Genomic DNA, 24,573 nt, shown 5'->3' on the forward strand with positions numbered 1-24,573 from the left:
AAAGAATTCGAATGTGAGAGATATCCTTAGTATGAGATAAGCCTTTACTCTAGACTCAGAACAACATCGTGTAATCTCATTGATATCAAGAATTGCTAAATAATACAGTACCCAAATCTCATATAGACATGATTTACTGACACACAGAAGAGTTGAAATACAGGCAAGAAAAAAAGGCCGGAGACCCAAGAGTCCACTAATTACCACTCTGACTTTTAAGATCAGGCTGCTGGCCCATGCACACACAGCTCGACTAATGGAATGTGTCCTTTCCCCATCCTATTTTCTGTTGAGAAAAAGCATTCCTTGGACATTCCAGTTGTAGCTTATGCGTTAAATGGGAACTTGCTAATGACGTGAGTGAGGTCAGAATTTAACCTTGCATCTTTAAAGAAAAAAATGAAAAGGATTTTTTATCTTCCACTTTTAGTTGGGGTGGAGGCTCTTCGTAACAGTGGCTGTGTCATGCTAAAAATTCTTTTGTATTTCCTGTATAAGGATCTATCTTCTAAGATTTTTTTTTCCTGAGTAGCTACTGCCACTGTGCTGCAGTAACTATACTATGCACTGAGACTGGCCTGGCTGACAAGATAATACGACGATAAGATTAACTGCAAAGGAAGTAAATTTATCACTCATAGGCCTCAGACAGAAACACATATGATTATCATTGTAGCTCCTATTCAATGAAGAACAAATACACACTCAACTGGAAAACACGTAATTGTCCCCTTGATTTACAGAGATGTTATCTATTTAAGATAACCAGTGCTTCGCTGGCTCAAGGCCGGTTAGCTGTGCCTACATGCAGTTGCATGGTGATTAAGAATAACTTTACAAAGGGCTAATAAATGACTGTTAGCTGTTTCAATAACTGCTTAATCAATTGGCAATTATATGTTACTGTGGACTGCAAACTAAGAGGCAGTTTGAAATCATAGCTGACAACCAGTGTCTGCAATGTTCCTGTTCAACTGACTCATAAGGGATGGTACAGCCACCTGTTTCTACTGTGTACCTGCACTGCAGAAACTTTTCTTTCCAGGCTGAGTAAGGCCCTTCTCTATCCAGTATTGGTATGTGCAAGATGTTACAGACATAGGTTGTCCCCTAGATTTATTGCAAGTGCACCAGCGAATGGAGTTGGGATTTTCTGCATGAGAGTCCAGCTGGGTAAGGGCATCTCCAAACCTAGGAACCCCTGAGCAGCACAAGATACAGCGAGCCAAAGCTACAGAGTGTGGACTGTTATCAAATATTTTTCAACTACAGAAAGCTGTCATAAGAAATACAAGTATCTTTGCATTTTTTTTTCTTTTTTTGCCTGAAGAACTGGAAACCTTAAATTAGTAAAAAATAATAATCTTTTAAAGTTCTCATTTAAAATACATGACATTTTTATTTTCATTGTTTAACAAGACAAAATGAGGATAAAAGTAGATTATCAAAAGTGGGTGCCGGCATTCATACCTCTTCATAATAGGCATATAGAATGTATATGAATAGCCACACATTGCTAGTGAAAGACTATGAACAAACACACATACATATACATAGATATATAAACATACTATACATACATACATGAGTGAATATACATATTTATGTGCATACAGTATACAGACAAGATACTATACAGGTACAGTAAGTGCAATATACTGTATAAGGCTATACAAACATCGAAAGATTCTGGTGAAATGACAACAACCATGAGAACAAAGCTTGGGTGGTTCGTGACTTAACGCAAATGGTGGGGAAAACCTTGCTGTTCTGTGTCGTGTTTTATGCATCAGGCACACACAGTTCGAACAGAAAAGGTGGTGCAATACATTCAGTTCATATACGGAAAAGGTAAGACAAGTGGGAGTGCATGGAGGTAATAGAAATGTGTATGAGCAGACAGATAAGTTTTTTTTCTACCTAGAATACAGAAAGTTTGCTTCATTTACAGAAAATGCCTATATATAAACCCATGCTTTCATGAATTCATGCCATTTTTATTTCTACTTTTTTTTTCCTTTAAGAATATTATAAAATTCTTGCCCTGAGTTAAACATAAATACACACAGAAAAGGGAGAAAAAGGAAATTGCATGCTTCTGTTTTGTTTTGTTTTTTATTCTTTTTTTTCTTTTTTAACCAAGGCACAATGTCTTCAATAGTGGTTGCAACACCATTTGAAATAAACTTTTCAATTGTTATTGTTCTGGTACTGCATCCTTCTTAATGTGACTAAGCTAATTGTTTGCACATAAAAGTCTCAGAACAAGTTTTGAAGTGAATTTACAAGTTTTAGAAGAGAATAAGCAAATTTATGAGAAATGCCTTAAAGAGAGATTCCGTAAAGAGGAAGGAATGCTACCAAATGAAATCCTTTATAGGCAACTTATGGATGCTTAGGCTGAAATTATTTCACATAATTACATTATATATTTTTTACTACTGTAAATTGTTACTTATTTGTAGTAGAATCACAAACATTGCTGTAAGAGCTGTTAAAAATGAGATGAAGAACCTCCAATTAATTTTTAGTTTCTTGTTATAGACAGGATATGACAGTGATCTCACTAATTCAGTGTTTCATAAGCTGCAAGAGGTATTGCTTAGTAACATTTTTCCAATTAAACAGTAAGACTTTCAAGGCATACATCTCCCCATATGTCTCATGGACCTGCCTAAGTCTTTTATTGGGAATATTAGCTCGTTTCTGTTTCTGAATACATCACACTAAATTCTACACCCCATGCAGAACTCTGACTCTCTCAAAAAAAAAAAAAAAAAAAAGCCTGGGCGGAAAGACTGTGCTTTGGCTGCTGTGCCTATGTCTGAGCCCTCTTTGTGGGGTACTGGAGGCATGCAGCTATACAAAAGTCCTACAAAGAGAAGGTGCAAGAGTAAGCCCAAGTTGCTGCCCTGTCAGTCAGGACACGCAGCACCAGGAGCAGGGCACCCTGCCCTTCACTGCCTCCTTCCATCTCAGCTCCTGACTACTTTCTTTCTTTTTTCTTGATAAAAGCATTGTGTGCCCACACTAGGAGGTGCTGATCCGCTTTTGCTTTAAGCATGCTGAGAACCTACTTCCTTTCACTTACAATACAGGACGTACAATGGCCTAGAACTGCCTGTCTTCTTGTCCTCCAACTGATGTAGTCTGTTTTGAACTCCTCACCAGCTTCCAGGGGCTATGGAGTGTAAGTCACTTTCCAGGGAACTGCCACATACATGTGCTGCATCAGCTGCAGTGTCTTTCTCCACACATTTATTTCTCTGTTGAGCTAAGGCTATTTTTCAAAGTACTGAAAGAGTGTCCCAACTCTATCAAAAACAGACACAACCTTCCCACCTCCTCCCTCTCCTCCCCCCCCCCCAAAAAAATGTAGATAATATCTTGATAATATCTTCTTATGCCTGTCCTCTCGATTTTTTAAAAAGTAATCTCCTAGATCTGTGAAACGACTAGGTAAAGAGAAAAAAAAAATGAGAGGGAAGTGAAAACCATCATAAACACTGTATTCCATTCTTTGCCAGAGTATTATTGTATTTGAAAAGTTTCAGCTACTTATGTGAGGGAACAAACCTCTTTCTGTACTCTACTGGCAAGCTTACAAGGCCCATCCAAGAACAACAAGAGATCAGAGCAAGCGAATGCAATATTCTTCCTCCCACTCTCTTCCACTGTATCTTAAATAATGGCAGCCAAGCTGGCACTCGAGGAGTGAGGAAAGGTAGGAAGACAAAATATAGGCCTGGTGCTCAGAGATTGCAAGGTCTGATCACTCTGCTCCCATGTCCAACACCCTCTTTCTGCAGAAGTACATTTCTTAAAGCCGGTCTGCTTCCCCCAACAAAACATGTGCCTCAAATTGTGTGTCCTAAAAGGCCGTGACCATTGACACAGTTGAAAAACGAGCAACAGCGTTGTAGGAGCTCTGCCGCAGTGTGGTCACAGCCCAGAGTGCTCCTGTTCAATACTTTTTGTGCCCAGGAGGCCAAGCAGAAGCCCCGCGCTGTCAGCGACATGGAGAAGTGAGCCACCACCGCCATGCTTGGGCCTAGGGGCCTACTGCGGCCACAGCATGTGCTCGGGCCTCACAGCGTGCGCTTTCTCAGGCTCTTCAAAATACAGGGTCCTGGCAAAGCAGGACCCAGCAGCATAGTGACCTGCTTTTGCTGCATGACCAGACCAGCTGAATACTGAAGAAAAAATTCTGGGACAGCAGCAGCAGGGCTGTCTGCCAACAGAAGGTGGCTCTGACACATTTGCTTCCTGTGCCAATCAGCCAGGCGTGCCTTGGAGGTGAGGGATGACGGATGTGGCAATTCCATCCACTTCAAGGTCTGCATTTTCTTTTCTTTCTTTCTTTTTAATAAGAGTTCTCAGTTTGCAGTTTGTATATTTAGAAACAATTTGCACAGCTTTGGACCCGTGCACTGATTATGTAAGACCAGATTCAAGCTGAAACTCAACATAATGCACTGTGGAGCTTTCCCTACAGCATTAAAATTCTTGTTGTTTCTCTCATCCAAAATGTTGACAGTGTTTTTAGCTGGACTGATGACAGCAGAATTTTGCCTTCATGTATGCAGAGTATTTGTCCTTGCAGGAAAAAAAGATGGTGTACAGTAATCCAATTGCTCCCTCTCGTGGGCGTGGGGCCCTGCTGCACTTTGTAAAGGCATGAAAATACCAGTCTCCAAGATCTTTACTAGTGCAAACTCCCCAGAAGGATGTATGGCATGGCACTTCAGGACACAGGTCGTACCCTAGCACTTCTTTCTAGGTGGTGGCAATTGGTACGATGCCTCATCCCTGTTCTGTGAATATTTGGCCTGAACAAGGCCTGTGGCTCTGAATGACTCGGATTTTCACATACACTCAGGCCAAACTTTGATCAAATCCAGACATCATCTCCAGGTAAAAGTTGGCCCACATCCTATCAGTGAATTGCTGTGCCAGGGGGTTCTCTCAGTACTCCACCTTGGGTTCTTCCATGCCTGTCCATCCTCCCAGGTGGGACCCAGAGGAGCTTCTCCTTCCCAGCCATTTGCAAAACCAGCATTACAAAATTCAGTCTGTGCCTACCTTTGTTTGTTTTCTCCTACGCGGACACTAAAGACATATCCATGGAAGGAGCACTCCACTTCCATAAGTGGAACATTTGAGAAAGAGACATCATCTGTAAACTTCTTCTAATTACATTTACCTTGTTATCTGGTGTTAGACATCCAAACGCATTTCATTATGTTAGTGGCATATAAAACTAATTAAAACCACTGTCAAAGATATATGGATTTTACACCATATAGTTTTGCACTTTCTAATTTCAGTGTAAACCAAAGCTTAAGCAGTCACATATGTACCAATCTATTCCCTTCTACAACTGCTTTCTTTCTCATCTCTTATGCTGGACTTATAAAACCTCGGGTAAGGACAGGATTTGTTCTACTCACATTGTCTACCTACACGGATATCTTATTTATGATATTTAGACAACCTTATTTATGGACCTTATTTATTGTTCTTCAACGCCACAGATGGTATCGTGGTAGATCCTACTGGCCAGCATTAGGAACGCTTTGGAGCTAGTGACTATCCCAAGCCTTATTAAAAGTGATGGTTAAACAGAAGGAGTAATTAAGTCCCTTTAAGGAAACAGCATCACGGGCAACCACCCAAAGCAATAAATGGTGTATAGAAAGTGTAGACCTAAAACCCATGAGACTTCTGATTACAGAGCAAGAGGCTAAGGGACTGTTCCTGCACTGTGGACATACATTTTGAATGAAGAAAAAGATAAGAAGATCAATTAGCAAAAAGGAACAACCACAATGTTGGCTCCAGGAGCACAGAGACAGAGATCTCAGAGCCACTGCACTGGCTGAAGGGGAACACAGACTTTACACATACGAAGAAGAAAACTATCATCACCATCCCATTAATTGTTCTATATGTTTCTACATATCCTACATTCAAAATACAGAGTATACTTTCAAAAATTTTGAAAACGAGGGGAAAAAAAAGAGAGACAGAGAGCCATACCAGAGCAGTAATTAGCACTGTAGCTAGGTATGCCTTTTGAATAGGAATTTGGGACTGCGCTTCACCTAAGATCTTTAACCAGCAACCCAGGGGGATCTTTACTTTCCCTCCAGCCCAGAGAGCAGGTATGACAGAAGTTGGTGCTTTCATTGCAACCCCCTGCACTATTAGAACCATAAAAGCAGAATCATTAGGGTTTGATGTTGCTTTCAGATTGTGATTCTTCAAGGACTGCATCCAGCAAGGATTTACAGTACTGAGCAATGACACTCATTTACGCTATTAGCAGACACTAATTCACTTACTAGCACACTTTTTTTTTTCCTGTTACAATTTCACTAGTCTTCAGACAGGATGAAAGAGTACTCCAGTCTACAGAGTTCTCCATCTACCTGCAATTACTGTACTTCTTTCATACAATGGAAGTTAAAAAAGACTGCTGTGATCAGATATGGAACAGCATGGATCTTCATTTATAGATGTTCGTTTTTCAGCAGCGGAAGTCATTAGATGTGGCAGCCAGGAACCCAGCCCTGCTAAAAGGCCTAACAAGTGCAGGGTGTTTATCGCCTGCGCTGAACTCCTGTACACTATTGCTGGGGAAAACGACAACTTTAAACTGAGAATAATAGAAGAGCACAGATGCATTGTTTGTGCTCAGAGTAATATACAGACCATATGCTTTCAGATGCACATTTGCCAACTAAAGCATGATAATGCCAATTCATTGGGGATGTTTTTTGTCTAGGTGCTTTCAGAAATAATTATAGCCATAATAGTAACAATTTAACCTTCTTGCATTCATTAATTACAGGGTGAACACAGTGCTTACAAGGCATACAAAGACTATAATATGCTTTGTATACACAACGAAGGCCAGAGACATTAAGAACTGGGTTTGCGATACTTAGTTGACCCAGAACAGAATTACTCATGCACTTAGCCATGAGGCAAACACTTGGCTGTGTTGCTGAGGCATGCTCAGTACCTGTCAGGATTCAACTCTGCATTATTTCTCTCAAGTTTTGTGAATTTCTTTCGGTGAGCCTATACTGCACTTAAACTACAGGGCATTGTTCTAAGAATGCATGTGGAGAGCAGCTAAATAGATATCTAAGCTTTTTTTGTGTCATTGTATTTCCCTCCCACCATTCTTTTACTTTACAGTGGAACAATTCAAACTATGTGCTTGGGATTTTTCAGCTAGAGTATAAAATTAAATAGCAGTTGCCCTGAGGATAAGGTCTCACATCAATTTTAATGCGAGAAATTTTTTTTTTCATGATAAAACGTGGGTGTTTTAATTGCATTTTCGTTAGCACCTAAACATTCAGGCTTAAACAAAACGCTATCTATGCTGCTGTGCGGAGGAGTTTGGGATTTAACTGGTGAGAACGGTGCAGGCCCTAAAGCCAGCGCTGCGCTGCAGGGCGCGGGGACTGCACCAGCCAGGGAGCAGCCACGGACAGGGACAGTTTGCAACCACTGCTGCACAAGGCTCAGTCTTTAATGTATCTCCCAGAGACCTGGGGAGGGGTCCTCAGCACACGCCGGGCTTTTCCCCAGGCCCTGCCCGGAGCCTGCCCCGTGCCGCAGGTGGGCTCGGCGAGGGCCGTGGCGCTGCCGGGGCCGCCAGGCGGCGCCGTCGCCTCACGGAGCGCCGCGACCGGACTCAGAGGGCCTGACCGGGCCTCGCTGGGATGGGCCGGGCCGGGCCGGGCCGGGCCGGGCCGAGCCGGGCCAAGTCGGGCCGAGCAGGGCCGGGCTGGGCCTTGCTGGGCCGCTGCAGGCGACAGCCGGCGCCTGGTCGCCCGGCGCAAGCTCCGCCCAAGCGGTGACACGACAGAAACCGCAGAGGGTGTGGAAATAGGCCGGTGGCGCTTGGTACTGATGGGAAACCTTCAAAAACGTCCTCCAGCTGCCGACTGGAAGTAGAAATTCTGCTTTCTGCTTCCTGCAGGCTTTAATACGTACATAGTAGAAAACTACACGAGACAAATCCTGGTTTCTTGCTTTCAGGACTGTGCAAAGCTCGGTTTTCCATTTCCTTAAAACAGCTTTGGTAGTGAGTTCAAACACCAAAAATAAGTACCTAAAATTCTTGCCCATCAAAGACATCCACTCAAATAAAGTGTTGGCAGAGTCCCTTCCTTCGGTGCTAGGCCACAGGGACATGGTCGGGTGTGGGGGCCCCCTCTTGTAATCCCGTACCCGACTGAGGGCACGGGCTGAAAGCTCTGCCCAGCTGCTGGAGGCCCCTTGCCTGCGCTGGGATGAGGGAAGACAAACACTGCCTCAGTCTGCTGCAGGCTGGGGCAGATACCACAGGTTTTGAACTGCATTTTGGGAGGAAAAAAAAAAAAAAGGCCACACAAAAAAAAACGTTCAGTGTTGATTCTCTTTTCTAGTCTTTTCTCTCTGTTCTTGCAATGGAAGTTGAAGCTCCTTCATAGCTGCCTGCCTATCTTTATTCCCTCCTCTAAATTATTCCTTCTAATCTCAGCATGGCTTCTGGATTTTACTTTGATCACCACTGTTAAGTTTAAACCTTCTTTCCTTGCTTAAATTGGAGATAGATATCAGCGCCCTGTCCCCCCCACAAGAAGACACCAGGCCTTGCAAGGCATGCTTGCCTTCCAGAGATTAGGACAGCATACCTCAAGGAGACAAAAGTAAAGGGACTAGAGTGCTGTCTTCCCACTGAAAAGCAAGTAACTAACTGGCAGCATGAGGAGAGGCTGCATATCTGCAGATAAGGTACATAGTTTTGTGGAAATGTCTGAAAGCAGGCTCTGCTTCACAGAAAAGCTGAAATACTGAATTGTAGCTATCAGGGACTTTGTTATCAAAGGGTGTATTTTCCCTGAGGTTGTGGATCATATAAACGTGTGGATCTTTCCTTCAGGATGCGTCTATAAACATGTGCCATTGTGCTGATATACAGCTTAATACACGTGGCTGTCTACATCTTAATGAAATTTCATTTTGCAAAATTCGTTTGCCAATAAATAAATAAATAAAACAGGAGATAGTTCTATTGGCTACTCTTCTTTAAAATAGAATTTAGCAGAATTGTGTGTGTGTGTGTTTCAGAGAAGCCTGGCAGTGACCTAGAGATGGCTTTACGTACATTAAAAATATGGATGCAAGATGCTCAGCTATCCAGCAGGGGGACTTCCACAGTACAGGTTGCTTGAAACATTTTACTCTTTACAAATAAGCATGCTCAGTGCACATATATCCTGTATGTGACATGGATTTTTGATTCCTATGTAATCCTTTGTTACCCTGAGAAGACAGAGAGAATGACAGGAGGCAGGGAACCATTGAATCATTGCAGTGGTATCCATGACTCCAAATCCTTCTTACTTTACGCAAGTGAACAATTCAGTTCACTACAGGTGTGCCCTGCCATGCTTGAGGATTTGCCATTGCAGGGGCAAGAACACCTGAACATGTCTGCTACAGAAGCTGCAGCAATATGGGAGATCATTTATTTACTGGGGCATCCTGGGACCATACTTGATTTCTACTTTATGAACCTCATGTTCTGGTTAACTTCTGTTTTGTCTGCTTGGGTGGCTACAAAAGATTGGTACTTGTTTGCATTTCAATATAATGGTCAAATTCAGATGGACTTCCACTGTTTCTAGTTTTATCCACACATTACTTGATATCTAAGGTGCAACTTTCTTTACTGTCTAGAACACTTTTCCATTCCCTGTAAGCTCTCTGTTAACACTGGAGAACCTCTATAGGGGAACACCTTCTGTGATATGTAGAACACCTCTCCACTACTTACATTCCTCTCTTTAGGGTATACATTTGTATTAGGGTATTTATTTAGTGTATATAGCTATTTGCCACTTCTGTAACTCAAAAATATTCCATACTTCTGCCATATTATAGTTTCATGTTCACAGTTGAATTTTGACTTTTTTTCTACTTCCTTAATTTCTTCAACTTTTTTCTTACACAATAACTTCAGTTACGTGATTTTTTTTGTTTATCCTTCACTCTAAATTTAGTTAATTCATGACTTAATCCAAGGTTGCTTCCTGCAACCATCTTTCAAAATGCCCTCACCATTTACCAGAAGTACAGAACAGCATGCTCTCTGCCTCTGCATGTCTGTAACTGCTGGTCACCACTTCTAAGTGTTACTTTTAAGTGTTCTCCATCAGAGACCAGCCACATAATTCATTGTAAGCCCTTTCTTTTTATTTATAAGTGATCGCTGTAATGCTTACCATCCATACGCCATAAATATGTTCCATAAATATTATCTGGTTAATCCTCACAACTCCTACACCATTACAGAAGCAAGAAAATAAGGCATACAGGAGTTAAATGCCAATAGTTATAAAATTAGCCAGTATTTGTTTGAAATTCAAATTTAGGTTTCCTTAGTTCAGACCTTCTTTGAGTTACTAAGCATTCTTACCACTTGCATGAGTCATTCTGTATTAAAACTGATGAGCCTTGGAGAGCTCGGTTGTACATCTAAATTTTTCTCAAGTTAAATGCTTGAAAAATATTAGTTGGGGATCCATGAAGATTTGAAAAAAACAATCAAAACAGTATTCTGCCCTTTCCCAGATGTACCCCTCTACCTTGAATCCCTGTGTGAATGTCAGCTGTCCCCATATCATCAACACAGAGGTGGATGACAAGAAGCATCCTCTTAATCTTTTGGAAAGCGTAACTGCTGATTATGATGTAGTTAAGGAAACCAGTATCAATATAATCAATAGCCACAGCACGCAAAAACAAATACACTGTATGCCACAATCTGTCAGACTCAGAATGGGCTAACAACCCAGCCATTTCCAAACACATTTCACCCATCATAGATTATTTGCACATTAAGATAGAGTAGGTGTATAAAGAACACAATCGAAGCAATGTTTGTATCAGCCAAGGAGATAATGAGACTTATGTCTTTCAGCTGGAATCAGGGTCAAATCCACACCTTTACAAATTTATGCATTCATAATAAATGACAATTTAATAGATTGATAGTAAGAAATTGACAACTGGAGGGGAAGATGAGCAGAGATAAAGCTTTTACCAGTTTTTGTTTTTTCTCACGAAGCCATGCCCATACATTATTCAATTAACAAGAATACCCTCTACAGTCACTTGAAAATTCCTCTTATCATCTTTGCTCCTTTCTTCTGTATAAAGTGAGGTGGATTTTTCCTCCACAGTTTCAGTGAACCCTGACTGCAGCTTCTAAGAGGCTCATTATCTCTTCTATCACATCAGCTTCTGCTTTCAAGGCTTATTGTTTAGTTCTTAATATAAATTGAGAGACTAAAATGCCTTCAAAACACCCAAGGTGCCTTTGCCACTGAGTATCCAGCAAATCATCATGTCTGACGTGAGACCTGTTTTATCAAAAAAGGTGTACTACATGAACACCAGGGCACTCAAATCCTTTGGAAGTACTATTACCTTAATTTCTTCCTTCAAGAAAAAAAATAAATAAATAAATACTTGATGCACTATTTAAATAGGCTGTCATTTTGAATCTCCATTATGGATTTGATTTTATGTAAAATATGTTTTAGAAACATGCAAGGCATTGTGTCCAGCAGGACTCTAAAGTAATACAGTAGCTTCAGTTCTGCAGTTAAATAATTTTAACCAGTATGGACTAGGCTACACAACTATAACCTTCCTAACAAGTACGTAATGCTCTGGATTGAGTAAATTGACCTTATTCTTCTGGTCTCTGCTTTGGCCAAGAGCTTCTTGAAGCAGCTCACCAAGCTACAATAAACTTAAATAGGGAATTACATGTGAAATAGTCCTAAGGGAGTTTACCACTCAGATCTCATTGAAGTTCAATAGGATTATGGGAACTAATTCCCTGAAAGCCAATTGAAAATTCACCATCTAAATAAGGGTGCTTGTGTGTGTGTGCATACCTGTATGTATGTGCACATATATACATACGTGTTTATGCCTGTGTATACGTACACCCACACACACACACAGCCATGTGCAGGCCCATACATGTACACACAAGTGGTACAATATTGGAGCGCTCTGAGCTTGACAGAAGGTATTCACGTTATGTTTAAGTGAAACCCTTCCTCTCAATTACTACTCTCAGCAGTTCGTTCTGTCAAACTAATAATACAGGTCTGCGCAGCGAAATGATACAATATCAAGTATTAGCATATAAAATAAAGGTAAGTATAGGTTTCCCATGTCTTTATTTCTTTTCCATTTTCTCTCTGTTGGAGAAATTTGCCAAACCCAAACACTTCCATTTCTTTCTTAAGGGTCTGTGTGGCATTATTGTTTCTGATGGGGGAAAAAAAGTATCTCAATTTAAGATATGAGGAGAATTTTACCCCTTTAGTTTGTTTTTTGGTTCCTAACAATATACAATAGATATAACTACAGCAGACTATTTCATAGTCCTGTAAGCATTACATGGCCTAAAGCTGAAGAGAGCTGCCTTAACTAAACAAAACAACTTGCTGTAAGAGCAGTTTTCAGGACAGTGATAAATCACAGTGTAATACAATCATGCACTGAGCTCAAAACAAATGTAAGACTGGCACAAATATTATAGTACGACTGGGCAGAAGTCAAAGGTATGTACAAGTCATTGACAAACATTGGTGCAAGTGCTTTAGATGACATTTAAAAGAAATTTACACTTAAACACAGATTAAATTTATCAAAGTGTGATAAATTTTAAAGACAGTAAAAAAGTACAGAAAACGTGAAAAAATAAAAAATCCAGCAAATTCATACAGTACAGTTTTACTACATTTATATTACAGAATGAAGACAGAAAAGGATACAAAGAATTAAGAGCAAAGAAAATTCTACTGGCTGCATCCAGTGGAATTTCATTGCCAATGAGAGATGCGCACACACAAATGCACGCAGACGCACAGAAAATAAAGACAAGAAAACAAAAACTCATCTACTGTAACAAATGACAGACACAGAGGTGAGAAACGTTTGGCATGTTGCAGCACATGGAGTCATTCACGATTGGCTAACGATGGTACCTGGCTCGGCTGAAGGTCACTGGCTTGCCTGAGCGGAGTAACGGATGGAGGAGGCACACCTGATGTGGACGCAGACCGACCTAATCTGCAACTTGCTTTAGGCTCTGGGAAAGAAGAGAAAAGAAAAGAAACCAGTGAATTGGAGGCTGGTTACCGCTGCATTAACTGAAACATGGTGGACCCAGGATTCACTTGAAATGGAGTCTCCAGGCTTGGGTTCCAGTTCGTCTTGGACATTTGGCCCAAAAGTTGAGTTAGAAGAAGGGGGGTTAGGACAGAACCCATCCAACATCCCGGCTTCTCTCCTTGCTCTCTATCATCTCCGAAGCCGAAGTAGAGAGTATAAAGCAGCAAACAGACAGGCAGCATATCAAAAACTTTCTCTTGCTTTCCTCCTAAGGAAGGACTGTACAAAAGCAGTGAAGATACTGTGGTACTTTGGATTTGGAATGACACCAAAAGCTCTAGGAAATGTGTTAAGAGCAGTAACTTGAGAGACAAGAAAGCAGGAAGAAAGGAGAGAAATTGGAACTTCAACAGTGGTAAATTCCAAACTCAGTTCCCCAGCACTGAGGTGATTACAGAAGCCTTGAATAGAAGAGAACGTTCAGTTTCAGAGAGGAACTGAACAGAAACGACATAGGTATTGCATTTCCCCTCTGTTGTCCATGTAGGCATTTCTCAGAAGGCTCCCCGCTGATTTCCAGTGCAGCCTACTACTGTTAACGTCCTGGCATGAAGGTGACCGTGCAGCTCAAGAGTTCTGGAGGGTTTTTGTGTCTGAGCTATGCTGACACCAGTGTGCTACCCCACAGTGTTCAACACCCCCTGTCTGGTCTAGAAGAAACTGTTGTTTCCTGAGAAAAGGGTCTGCCTGTTTGTGCTTGAGAAAAATAGCTGTCCCTACAATTCGTGTTTATGGCTGAGGAAGTATCTCCTTGCAACCCGTGACTTCTGGCTTAGATGAATGTGTTTGTTCTCTTCATGTTTTATAAGCCTTCCTCCTAACCCTGTAGGTGTCTTTTTTATATAGCGGGTAAACACTGACAACAAGGACACTCTCATTCAGCAGATACACTTTGTACAATAGTAAACTTCCAATTTTATCTGAAATGATAGTGGTTTAATATGAATAACAATTACAATAGTACCATGCCTCCTTACAACGAGTTGAAAGAATTTCTATTTGGTTCTATATTTTCATGAAGAGAAGAAGGACTTATGCCTTCTGTAGTCCAGTTTTAGGAAGTATGCCTTTGAAGCACATATTCTCATATATCTTTTGCTTCCATCTCTCTGAAATATATTTTCTCATTTCTCATTTGCACTGCTGCTTTGTCTGTGTGTGGTTTACATTAATCTCTCTCTCCCACCTGGATCTCTAATATCATCATTAGCCACTGGTCAGGCCATTGTTTGAAAGGAATAAAATTGTCCATCACTAGCACATCCTTAAGGTCACTTGGCATATCTTGGAAACTTGAGGACAGCTGGCACAGTACGCCACCTACGAGCAGTGTGCTGAAATATGTCCTTCTGATCTCACTGATGCTTTTTCATTGTCACCTTAAATGCTTACTTTCATTGGAATTCAGAATTCAATAGAGTATGGAGAAGAGCTATCCACTTAAGCTGGAGCACGTAGACCAGTGAAAGCATCTGTATGGGTGAATATTCATCAACTAAATATTAATAGGTTGGTTAACTTCCAGCTGGCTGAGCAGCAAAAATATTTATGCTGTTTGACGAATGCATTATTCAATTCACTCATTCCTAGTCAGTCTGTAAACATACCACGAGTCAACACAGCAATAAGCAGGCAGAAAGGAGCGGACTGATCTCCCCCATAACCTTGTGTTTTGTACATAATCTGTTGTTTTGCTTTTTTTGGACTCGGGTAGTTATTTCAAAGGTTTGATTAGATTTTTGTTCAGATTTCACAGTCTGCGTGCCAGATTTCTGACTGGTTCTTTCAGTAGTATAGATGTAATAACAGATCTCGTGTCTGTTCCCTCCTAGAATTTTGCTGGGGTTTCAGAGAGGGCAAGAAGTGGGGTTTTTGGTTGTTTTTCACCTACTGCTAAGTAAAGGCTTTTTTTTTTTTTTTTTTTTTTTTGCTGTGACAAGCAAAATCAGACATGCAGCATGTCAAAAACTCTGAGGCATTGTCTGCCATTGCTTCTGAGTTGTTTTCTTTACTTTGGAAAAGCAGAGAGAAGTGTCACAATCTCTAATTTGGATATATATATATTACCATTTCCTTGCCAAAGAGAATCCTTTCATCTAGAATCAAAGAAAGAAAATCTATCACGCACAGATGAAGTATTAGTTCCTTTATCTCCCTGTAATATATTTTACAGTATTAAGGAAACTATTGCAATTTCCATGGTGATCCTCACCAAAGGTGGTTTCAAAGACTGTTCTATCCAGCTTTTTTTTTTTTTTTTTTAAAAAAAAAGTTCGGGAAGTTAGGTTATGCAGTGAAATGGATTTTTTTTTTTTTTTAACAGCCATTCCATTGCTCTCAGAGGGAATATTTTTAGACCAAATAAATACTCTATTCTACTGTAATTAGTGCTCTGAGTAACATCTTCACACTGCACGTTACTGTGGAAAAAATCCATAAGTGATGTCCAACTCACTGTTCTGCATTCTTCGGCATGTTATTTTTTGGCTGGACAGCTTATTCACTGTACTGAGGGTAACTAGATTTTGAGTACAATGGTCATTTCAAATACTAATTTGTACTTTAGGCTGTCTAAAAAGTAGTGAGAGGTTTTCTTGAATGATTTTGTCCACTGTCCAGCAACTTTCAGTATCTTGAACTCTTGATTTCCATGTTCATATGGTCAGTTCAGCTTGTCTGCAAGGTCTGCATATTGATACCGATCCTGGTTCTAGAATGAAAATGGTTTTAATATTTCCTGATGAGAACCTTGAAGGCAGAACAACTTCTGGCAGCAAATCTCAGGGATAGTTTCTAGTGTGAATGATATTGAGATAGCTCACTATTAACATATTGAAATGAGTAGTCATGAGACTTCTTGAGAAGTTCCCTCTGTGACTGTAATACATGGTGTGGAGCAGGGGACATTTTTATCAGGCAGCCTAAGCACATAGGGAAGACTCTGTAGACATCTGTCCTCTGAGGAGGACCCATTTGGTCATGCTCCATCATACTGCTAGCTAAAATATGTCTGGTGGGAGGTGGTGGTGTCACCGTCCCTGGGGGTGTTTAAGGAAAGGTTGGATGTGATGCTTAGGGACATGGTTTAGTGGGTGACATTGGTCGTAGGGTGATGGTTGGACCAGATGATCTTGGAGGTCTTTTCCAACCTTAATGATTCTATGATTCTATACTGATAAAGCTGTCATGGCACCTTAGCTCTGTGCTGCACTTCACTTCACTATGTGGATGTATCCTCTGGTTCGAAAGCAAAACTGCTTGAAAGAGTTCCAGAGTCACCACTCTGAACACAAAACCCTCTCTGCATCCACCACTAGGAGCCTTTTGCCATTGCTGCAAGCTGTTCGACTGCTGACGAGGACTAGCAGCCTACTGCCAAGCAAGGGAACTCATAGGCGTATGTCTAAGTGCTTTACTGGGCGGGGGCCAAAGGATGCCGTGCACTTGAGTAGCCGTTAGAAATGCCCCTTGCAATCAATGGAGTTTGAATTCTGGAGCATGAGGTTGGAATTCAGTAGATTATTCAGGGTAGCTACCGAGCTGCTCTGTAGATTTTATTTAGTTATGTTATGCACAAAAACGTTCATAAGATTCAGTTGCTATATTTAACCTATGAAACTTTTGTGGTGTCATTTTGCACAGCTTCAAATGACACATCCCTCTTACCGTGCCGTGTTACGAAAACCGCGCTGCTCACCAAGTGCCTGAACCACCTCCAGCAGCCAGGTGCTGATGCAGCACAATGCTAGGAGGGGCTGGCTGGTCAGCTGTGTATCAGTCCCATCAGGTCACCCGTTCTGTCACCCACAGCAGCCACAAGATTCCCAGCAGTCCCCGTGGTAGGGAGCACCTCCACCTCCATGTGAAGTATGCCCACAGACATAGTCAGCTGCGCTGGGACTGGCATTACTCAACTCTCAGGTTTAAAGCTGAGTCCTGACAATGCCAGAAGGGTTACATGTGGATATAAGTGAGCAGACAGCCCCAGTAGGACAGCATTGTGGGTGAGAATTTTAGGAGAGAATACCCAACACAGAAATACAGGTTTTCCAATCACAAATAAGATTGCCTTAAAATTGTGTACTTAATTATGTATTTAAGCACTTGCATAAATGACCTCTTTTCTGGAAGTATAACAAAGTGCTGTCATCTTAGCTAAAAGATGTAGAAGCTTGATTGGTTGCATTTAGGGCAGAGGGAGTTGCTGGATTTTTCTCAGTAAAGCAGAATGCTGAGATGAGACAAGATTTTATGGAAATATTTTCTATCAGTTTTATACCAATGTGTTATGGCTTTCTATATTCTCCAGAAATACAACAGCTCTGCACAATTTTTATTTTTGGATCTTAACGGGAAGAGTTCTTTTATTCATCCAAGGAAGACTTCATTCTGCCTATCCTAATCTTAATTCAAAAAAATACTCTGGCTGTCACTTACATTGGAGAAGCTTCTTATCCTGTCACAGTCTCTTCTTTGCACATGAAAAGAGAAATATTGCTTATTTGCTACAGCTGCCAAGAAGCACGTTTTGAATTAAACAAGGCGATGTGACAGGCTGAGAGTAATCACATGCAAAAAAAAAAAAAAAAAGAAAGCATGCATACTGGAAAAATGAATCACACCTATTATCATCATACTGGCCTGGCCATGTTGGTCTCCTAAAAAGGAGTAAGCTGAAACACAACTGGAAATTATGCAACCTTCAGGTGGAATGAAATATATATTATTCTTTCACATACAGAAAGTATTCAGGACTTCACCTTCAGGAGTCACTTAGTGCTGAAAGCACAGGAGCATGTCAAACTGAACTGTTTTCACAAAGGAAGCATCGAACCCATGCAACTCCGTGTTACTAGAAATCAAGAGGCCAAAAGCTTAGCTGTACTCAAAAACAACTCAGATGACAAAAACCATGTCTGCATTAGATGAGGTATGTTTTAAATTAAGATTTGTTCTGAACTGTCATGCTTCAGATCGATGTCAACAACATAAACAATGAGGTAAGGAATAAACTCTGGCAGCGTTTTTTTCTTTAACACTTCTTTCTGTTTTTCTCTGAAGCTTCTGGCATGGATATCCATCAATCTCAGGACTCTGGACCAAAAGGACAATTTGGGAATTGCTTTGTTTCAAACGGCTGTAATGCCACCGCTGCAGAGAGCAGTGCATACATCTGCAGTCAGGCTCTGGCATGGTGTGACCCAGCACACTGGAGATCGCACGCCTGGCTCCTGGCACACTGGGTTGATCCCCATAGTGTACAGTGCCCAGTACTGCTCATTTGGTTTTAGGTGGCAGGTGCTGCTAAGGGAGAGCCTGCCAGCTGAGAACACAGGTGACCAGTGTAGGCAAGCTCCAGCAGCATCGGGTCCTGGCCTGGACCTGGCTGCCCAGTAATGTATACCTCCAGCGTTAAGTTGCCTTTGCTTCAAGAATCCTTGAGGATTTAGTAGCGCAGTGATACCCTGATATTGCTTGAGGAGAAAAAATAGGGTTTGGTGGGAATGCTGTGTCTTTGAGTGAAGCAGCCCTACCTAGCATTAATTGGTACTTTGCCACTATTCCCTTCTTGTGCTAATGAATGTGTCTTGCACCTCAGGCTCCACAAGCATCTCTTCGTTCCCAAAGATCTGGAAGTTAACTATTCATTGCTTCTGCAAATCCACCACAATATGAACCAGTAGTTCCAGTGAAAGGCAGATATTTACTCCCTTCCTGATTATCTGCAACGTTTGCGGCTTGAATACTAAATGGATTGTCTGAGAGACAAGACCATGGAGATTCAAAACCAGTACACAAGAGAATTTGATAAAGGCAGTGCAGTGCCTGTCTCTAGCAGCAGGTGGCAATGCAAAATACTGCTTCACGGTTGCAGTTAGAAAAAAAGAAGCAACATTCCAGAAAATACTCTTCAAAGCTCCTGGAGTGAAGTTATCACAGCTTTCTGTTTCACAGATCTCATTTGGCTGTTCAGTACAATCGCAATGACTTTCTTAAAGGCCAGTGTGTCTCCAAGCCACTTGCATTGCTTACTGTTAAGAAACAATAGGATGACAAGAAACAGAAAGCGGTCTTGACAAATTATGTGGCAGATGAGAGAACAATCAGTCATTAGTGACAGTGCATCTGACAGGCCGTGCTCATTTGAACAAAATGACCAAAAGATTCAAGATCCCATTTGGAGCAGGTTAATTCCCCTTCTGATCTTACTAGCAGGTGCAGAGATCCCACAAAAAAATCCGGTACTCACTCCAGTTCCTAGTTAATCTGTCTCAGCAGAGCTCCCTATTGAACAGACACGAAAAGTCCTTTCAGATTGTTTCTGTTTTACTGCAGAGCAATTCAACCCCATTTTCTTTAAATTATTCCAACAGTGCCCTAACAAATGGTTGGACCAGTGCAAACGAGGAGGTAGGCAGCAAACTGCAGTCTTTCAAGGACATGACCACACAAAAACTAGACTTTTTTTTTTTTTTTCCTCATATCTGTGGTGTTGGAAAGAGAATGAGAACTATACTGGGGATTGCCCTGATTTTATTTGGTCCTGTGGTAAATCTAAGTTCCAAATTCGTAGCACAGAATCACTACCTCCTGGATCCCAGAAAGCATTTATACCCATACAGATGTATTAAATCTCTTTTCTTGCATTCAGTTATGGTTTTAATTTAATTGTAAGAAATGAACTGTTACAGTTCACGTACAAGTTCATTGATGAGAACTGTATACAGCATTTTAAATGCAATGCCCAACCGATTAAAGGTAAACCATGTTGCTCAGGCAACAGCTAGAGACACTGGGGAAAAATACTCCTGGCAGATGAGAGGCAATATTCATCAAATAAAATATCACAAAATCTGTGGGGAAGGAAAAATCATAATCAGCTCACAAATTTTCATGATAAAAAAGGAGTCAAAATTGAGCCAATAAATATTTCTGTAATTTTGCTTTCCGTATGAGTCTTTGGAAGTCTTACTTATGCAGGACAAAGTCACAGTTAACTAAATCAAGGCATGATTCAACGACTATTGCAGTTTGCTGACACCAAACTGAGGCCAAAATGTTTTGTATCCTTTTGGAGATCAACCAACTGTTTAAAGTAAAACTTATGCAGAAAGTTTGGAGAGAAGTGCCATATTTTGCTAAGAACTTGCTCTTTAATTTTCATTTCCCTTCCGTTCTGCTCCATACTGTCACCCAGCAGAACTGAAAATATTCGTACAGACCTTTGGTGTAATTATGAAATGTCCTGATATGATTTGATGCATACCTGCATTAGCACTGATGTCGTGTAATATACCGGGAACAGAATTCTTAGCAAAGCTGTGAGCTAACCTGGAAAATTTCTAGGTACCAGAATGCTTTGTAAGAACAGAAAAGTTAACAAAATGAACTAAAACCTACATTACCCGTGCTGGAGTCATGAAATTTGCAGAAAAGTTCCTTTTGCTGTTACAGGCAGGACTGTTTCATGGGCATGCTGTAGCAAGAAAAGCTGGACTACACAACTGCTGTAAATGATACTTCACATCAGTAAAGGCTGTTCAAGTTATCTACTGAGTTTCTGGTGCAATTTCCGGCAAGGCAGGGAAAATGCAAGTTCCATTATCATACAGGGAAGCAATGCCCTGCATGAGTGCCGAGTAACTCTTCTATCTCAGCACTGTAAAGACTAATCTCTGCCACTGACTGCCCAGCAGACCACTCCTGCAGGAATAGTTTCTTGTTTGAGTAGTTCCCTCATAGCCTTATTTTTATTGAAGACTGGCCATGAGGCTCCAATTCTATATATGCCAGCCGTTTTTAAAGTGTGTATTTTTCACAACCCAACTAATAAGCAATACTCTAAGTGAAATGTCAAATCTCAAAAGTGACAATGCAGTGCTTATCCAATAGCTATGCATATCTGTTTAGATGGACATTCATTTATCAGGTGTGTTTGTCTTATTCAATTTATTAAACAGACTATGTTACTTTTCATGGTTTATGGCAATCCATTATTATATATATATGAAATACGATGGATAAAATGCATAGATATGAATTTGAGACTTCTGAAATCTATAGTCACTTTTATAGAAATTTATGTATAGGCATAAAAAAAAGCGACTGCGTCCACTAACCTAGTATATCAATAAGAGCCTTGTTTCTGCACAGTGTGTTTTTGTTACCATATGTGACATCTGAATTTATGAACTTTTCTCTAAGTTGTCGTTTGCAAAGAGGAGAGGGCTCTCTGCCTTAGTGTTCCTCTTCAATGTCAAATGGATTTTTTTTTAACTTCTTTTAAAATAGCTGAATGGCAAGTTTACAGGTTTACGTTTTCTATCACCATCCCAATCCTGTTCCAGTAGAGAGCACAAGCAGACAGTGCAACGCTTATTACAGCAGCAGCTAATGGGCAGATTCTAGAAGATATCTGGAAGCCTGAAGAATCCAGATGCTTCCCTACATCTTCAGGGATCTTTTAGCTCACAAGGAGATTCATGAGATCTTCCCCCCTCTGCTATTTGACATACCTGAGCTGTTGCTTCCAGCCAACATGGTTGGACTGACAGAGGATCTCCCCATTCTGCTGGAGACCATGGGTGGGCCCGGCGTTCCATCCCATTCCTGAGCTTTCCCTGGCTCCCTGGAGGAAGCTGTCCCATGGTGGCCTCCCCTCTCTTTGTGTTCCAGCTTTGGTAGTGGTTCAGTGCTGTGACTTCTGATCTTCAGCTCATCTAGCGGTTCTACAAAATACACAGATGCATATTTCATAATAGAGTGCCTGCTAATTACCTATATCATATAACAATCTTATGCTCAATATTCCGTATATACCGATCATAAATCTTCTAAGCTCAATTTATATCGATATTTTACTGTCTAGGCCCCAAACTTATAGCTTATGTTGGTTTCAACACACTTTTTAATTAAAACAATACACAATGCAGGAGATGGGTAAATGTGACTTTTCTGCTAAAACTTTTATACACCAGGAAAATATTTCTGAAAATGTTATCCTATCAAATTATGCTTTTATTAACAGTTTAGGGAAATACTTCAATTCTTTTGAGCTGTCATTTATCTGAGAATAAGTTCTTCTCTAGGCACTTTCTAAGGAAGCTGTCTCCTAAGGCAATATTGTGCAAGCAACATATCTCCACTCCTCCATGAGCACTAACAGAAAGCACACAATCCACAAATCTGTCCAGCATTAATATTTTGGGTGTACCCAACACCATAACCTAGGGAATAAAATTTCACTTCACTGAAAAATACTTGGAGTCGTACAATGACTTTCTGCTTGCAACAACATGAGTCAATATAAGGGAAGGAATTCAAAAAACAATTGAATGATTTTTTTTTTTTTTCAAGCAGTGATATCAGCTTTCTACATGGCTGGTGATTTTCTGTTTCTTTCTTGAGACCCTCATTTCTTTTCTTGCAGGTTGAGCAATGCAATGGAGAAACAATTCAACCTTTTCCATCCGTAGCTGTGAAAAATTCACATGAAAAACTATACACAGAAGAAATATTAGATTACTAAGTCATAACAGCTAATCACTGCGGTACTCAGTTATTCAAAGCCTGCTTAACTGTTTAATTCCTTTTAATAGAAAACATTTGTATGAGTCTGGATTTTTATGCATCATATTTAAGCTCAAAAACATCCTTATGTGATGCTCTCAGTTCTAGCCATCCAGGTTTAGAAATCAACCCCCTGATGTACTTTAATTTCAGCGTGTACCAACAGTCTTGGAATTTACACTTAATACAGATGGACAATCTTTCCTTGAGACTTGCCTGGAAATCTTTTTGTGGCTACAAAAGACATTCCAAGATGGAGGAAAGCCAAGTGGAGGGAAAATGCCAGGAGCCATTCACAAGCAGGAGGTGACAGCAGCCCCCAGGGGATCCACGTATCTCAGGCAGCGCTCTGGGTGCGCAGGACTGCCAGAGATGCAGTGCCAAAATTTGCCTGAGTAACCCCTTCCTCTCCTGATCCCCCCAGGGCCTGGAACTGAGACTATCCAGCGGGAACTGCCACTCAGGTGGTACAGTCCCATGGAAATGAACTCTTGATTTGTGGCTCAGCCCTTCTCCCACCACTTACCCTTGCGACAGTAAAAGTGGTAGAGGCAATAGTTGACATCTACATGGGATGACAGGGACAACACCTAGGCACAATGGCAACAAAATCTCGTATTTTGGCTTTGAGTTCTTTGAGATTCCAGTCTGCAGATGAACTTGTTGAAGAGCACCAACACAGTCATTCTGAAGTTTCCTCAAGGAAACATCATATTGGAAAAAAAAAATCTAACTGGATATGCAGTGTAATATATAACCATTACTGTATTTCATGAATTATTATTTATTAATAGTGAAAATTCATGTTAAGGATATCATACCACAACCTCCAAGATTTTATTTATTTTTTTTATTACTCACAGTAGTAACATTCCATCAGAAAAGTACAAAATGATCCCAGTTTAGCAAGTCCCATAAACAACACTCAGTGACATTTGTGTGACAAAGGCTTTCAAAAATCAAACCACTTCCTTGAACTTCTAGGTCACTTACCTACTTTAATGTATGCAAAAAAGAACACTGTAATGAAAATCCAAACTGTTTGTTTTTCCTGTTTGGTACCCCCACAGGGTATAAAGTTGATTAGCAGTCTGTACCAGTATAACATGACATCTGCCTTTCAGGGACCTGTGCTACAAAATGTCTGTAACACAGCTCTGTGACTGTGTAAAGAGACTTGCTAATACAAAGAGCTGTGCAAAGAAATGCTGAGCCCAAATTACTAGATTTGAACTGTTTCACTTACTAATAAAAAGGCTTTTTTTCTGAATATCAATCTATCAAAAATAATTACGCATTTTTTCATATAAGATATGTACACACATCTGATTTTCTTTTTGCCAATAACATGCACTTGGCACAACCAAAATTTCAAAATATTTTGGAAATGCACACAACTCTTTTTCCCACCGATACAAGACTCTAGCTTGCAGTGCTTACACTCCAGCAAAATGAAGAGAAAGCCAAAAGAATAGCAAGCACGTTCAAAAATACTGAAGCTGGCCTTACAAGCACCCCCCAACTCAACGCATCATGCAGTAGAGTTAATTTACTATGCCATTCTACTGGAAATGCTGTGATTGCCTTGGTGAAAACCTTCCCTGTGTGCATCCCATTGACACTACTTGAACACCAGCCCTTGAAATCTCACATGCTCGTGCAGTCAGCCCTTAGTTACAGTGGAAACACTCCATCTGAGTGTGGAGCTAAGGATTTGTCCACTTCAGTTTACTCAACAGA

The 24,573-nt window shown here is 40.7% G+C and overlaps 1 protein-coding gene across 9 annotated transcripts in view; it reads right to left on the reverse strand.

Annotated features, from left to right (window-relative positions):
- Positions 1-24,573, reverse strand: part of NYAP2 (neuronal tyrosine-phosphorylated phosphoinositide-3-kinase adaptor 2) — a 166,047-nt gene that overhangs the window by 14,847 nt on the left and 126,627 nt on the right. For all 9 annotated transcript variants that reach the window (XM_083847817.1, XM_083847816.1, XM_083847821.1 and 6 more), the window contains 2 exons: positions 21,780-21,992; positions 13,077-13,180 (listed from right to left, as the gene is read on the reverse strand). In XM_083847817.1, coding sequence (XP_083703943.1) covers positions 13,077-13,180; positions 21,780-21,992 — 317 coding nt within the window. The remainder of the gene's footprint in view (positions 1-13,076; positions 13,181-21,779; positions 21,993-24,573) is intronic.

The sequence above is a fragment of the Anser anser genome, assembly GCF_964211835.1.
Source record: "Anser anser genome assembly, chromosome: 9".
In the NCBI taxonomy this organism is placed as follows: Eukaryota; Metazoa; Chordata; class Aves; order Anseriformes; family Anatidae; genus Anser; species Anser anser.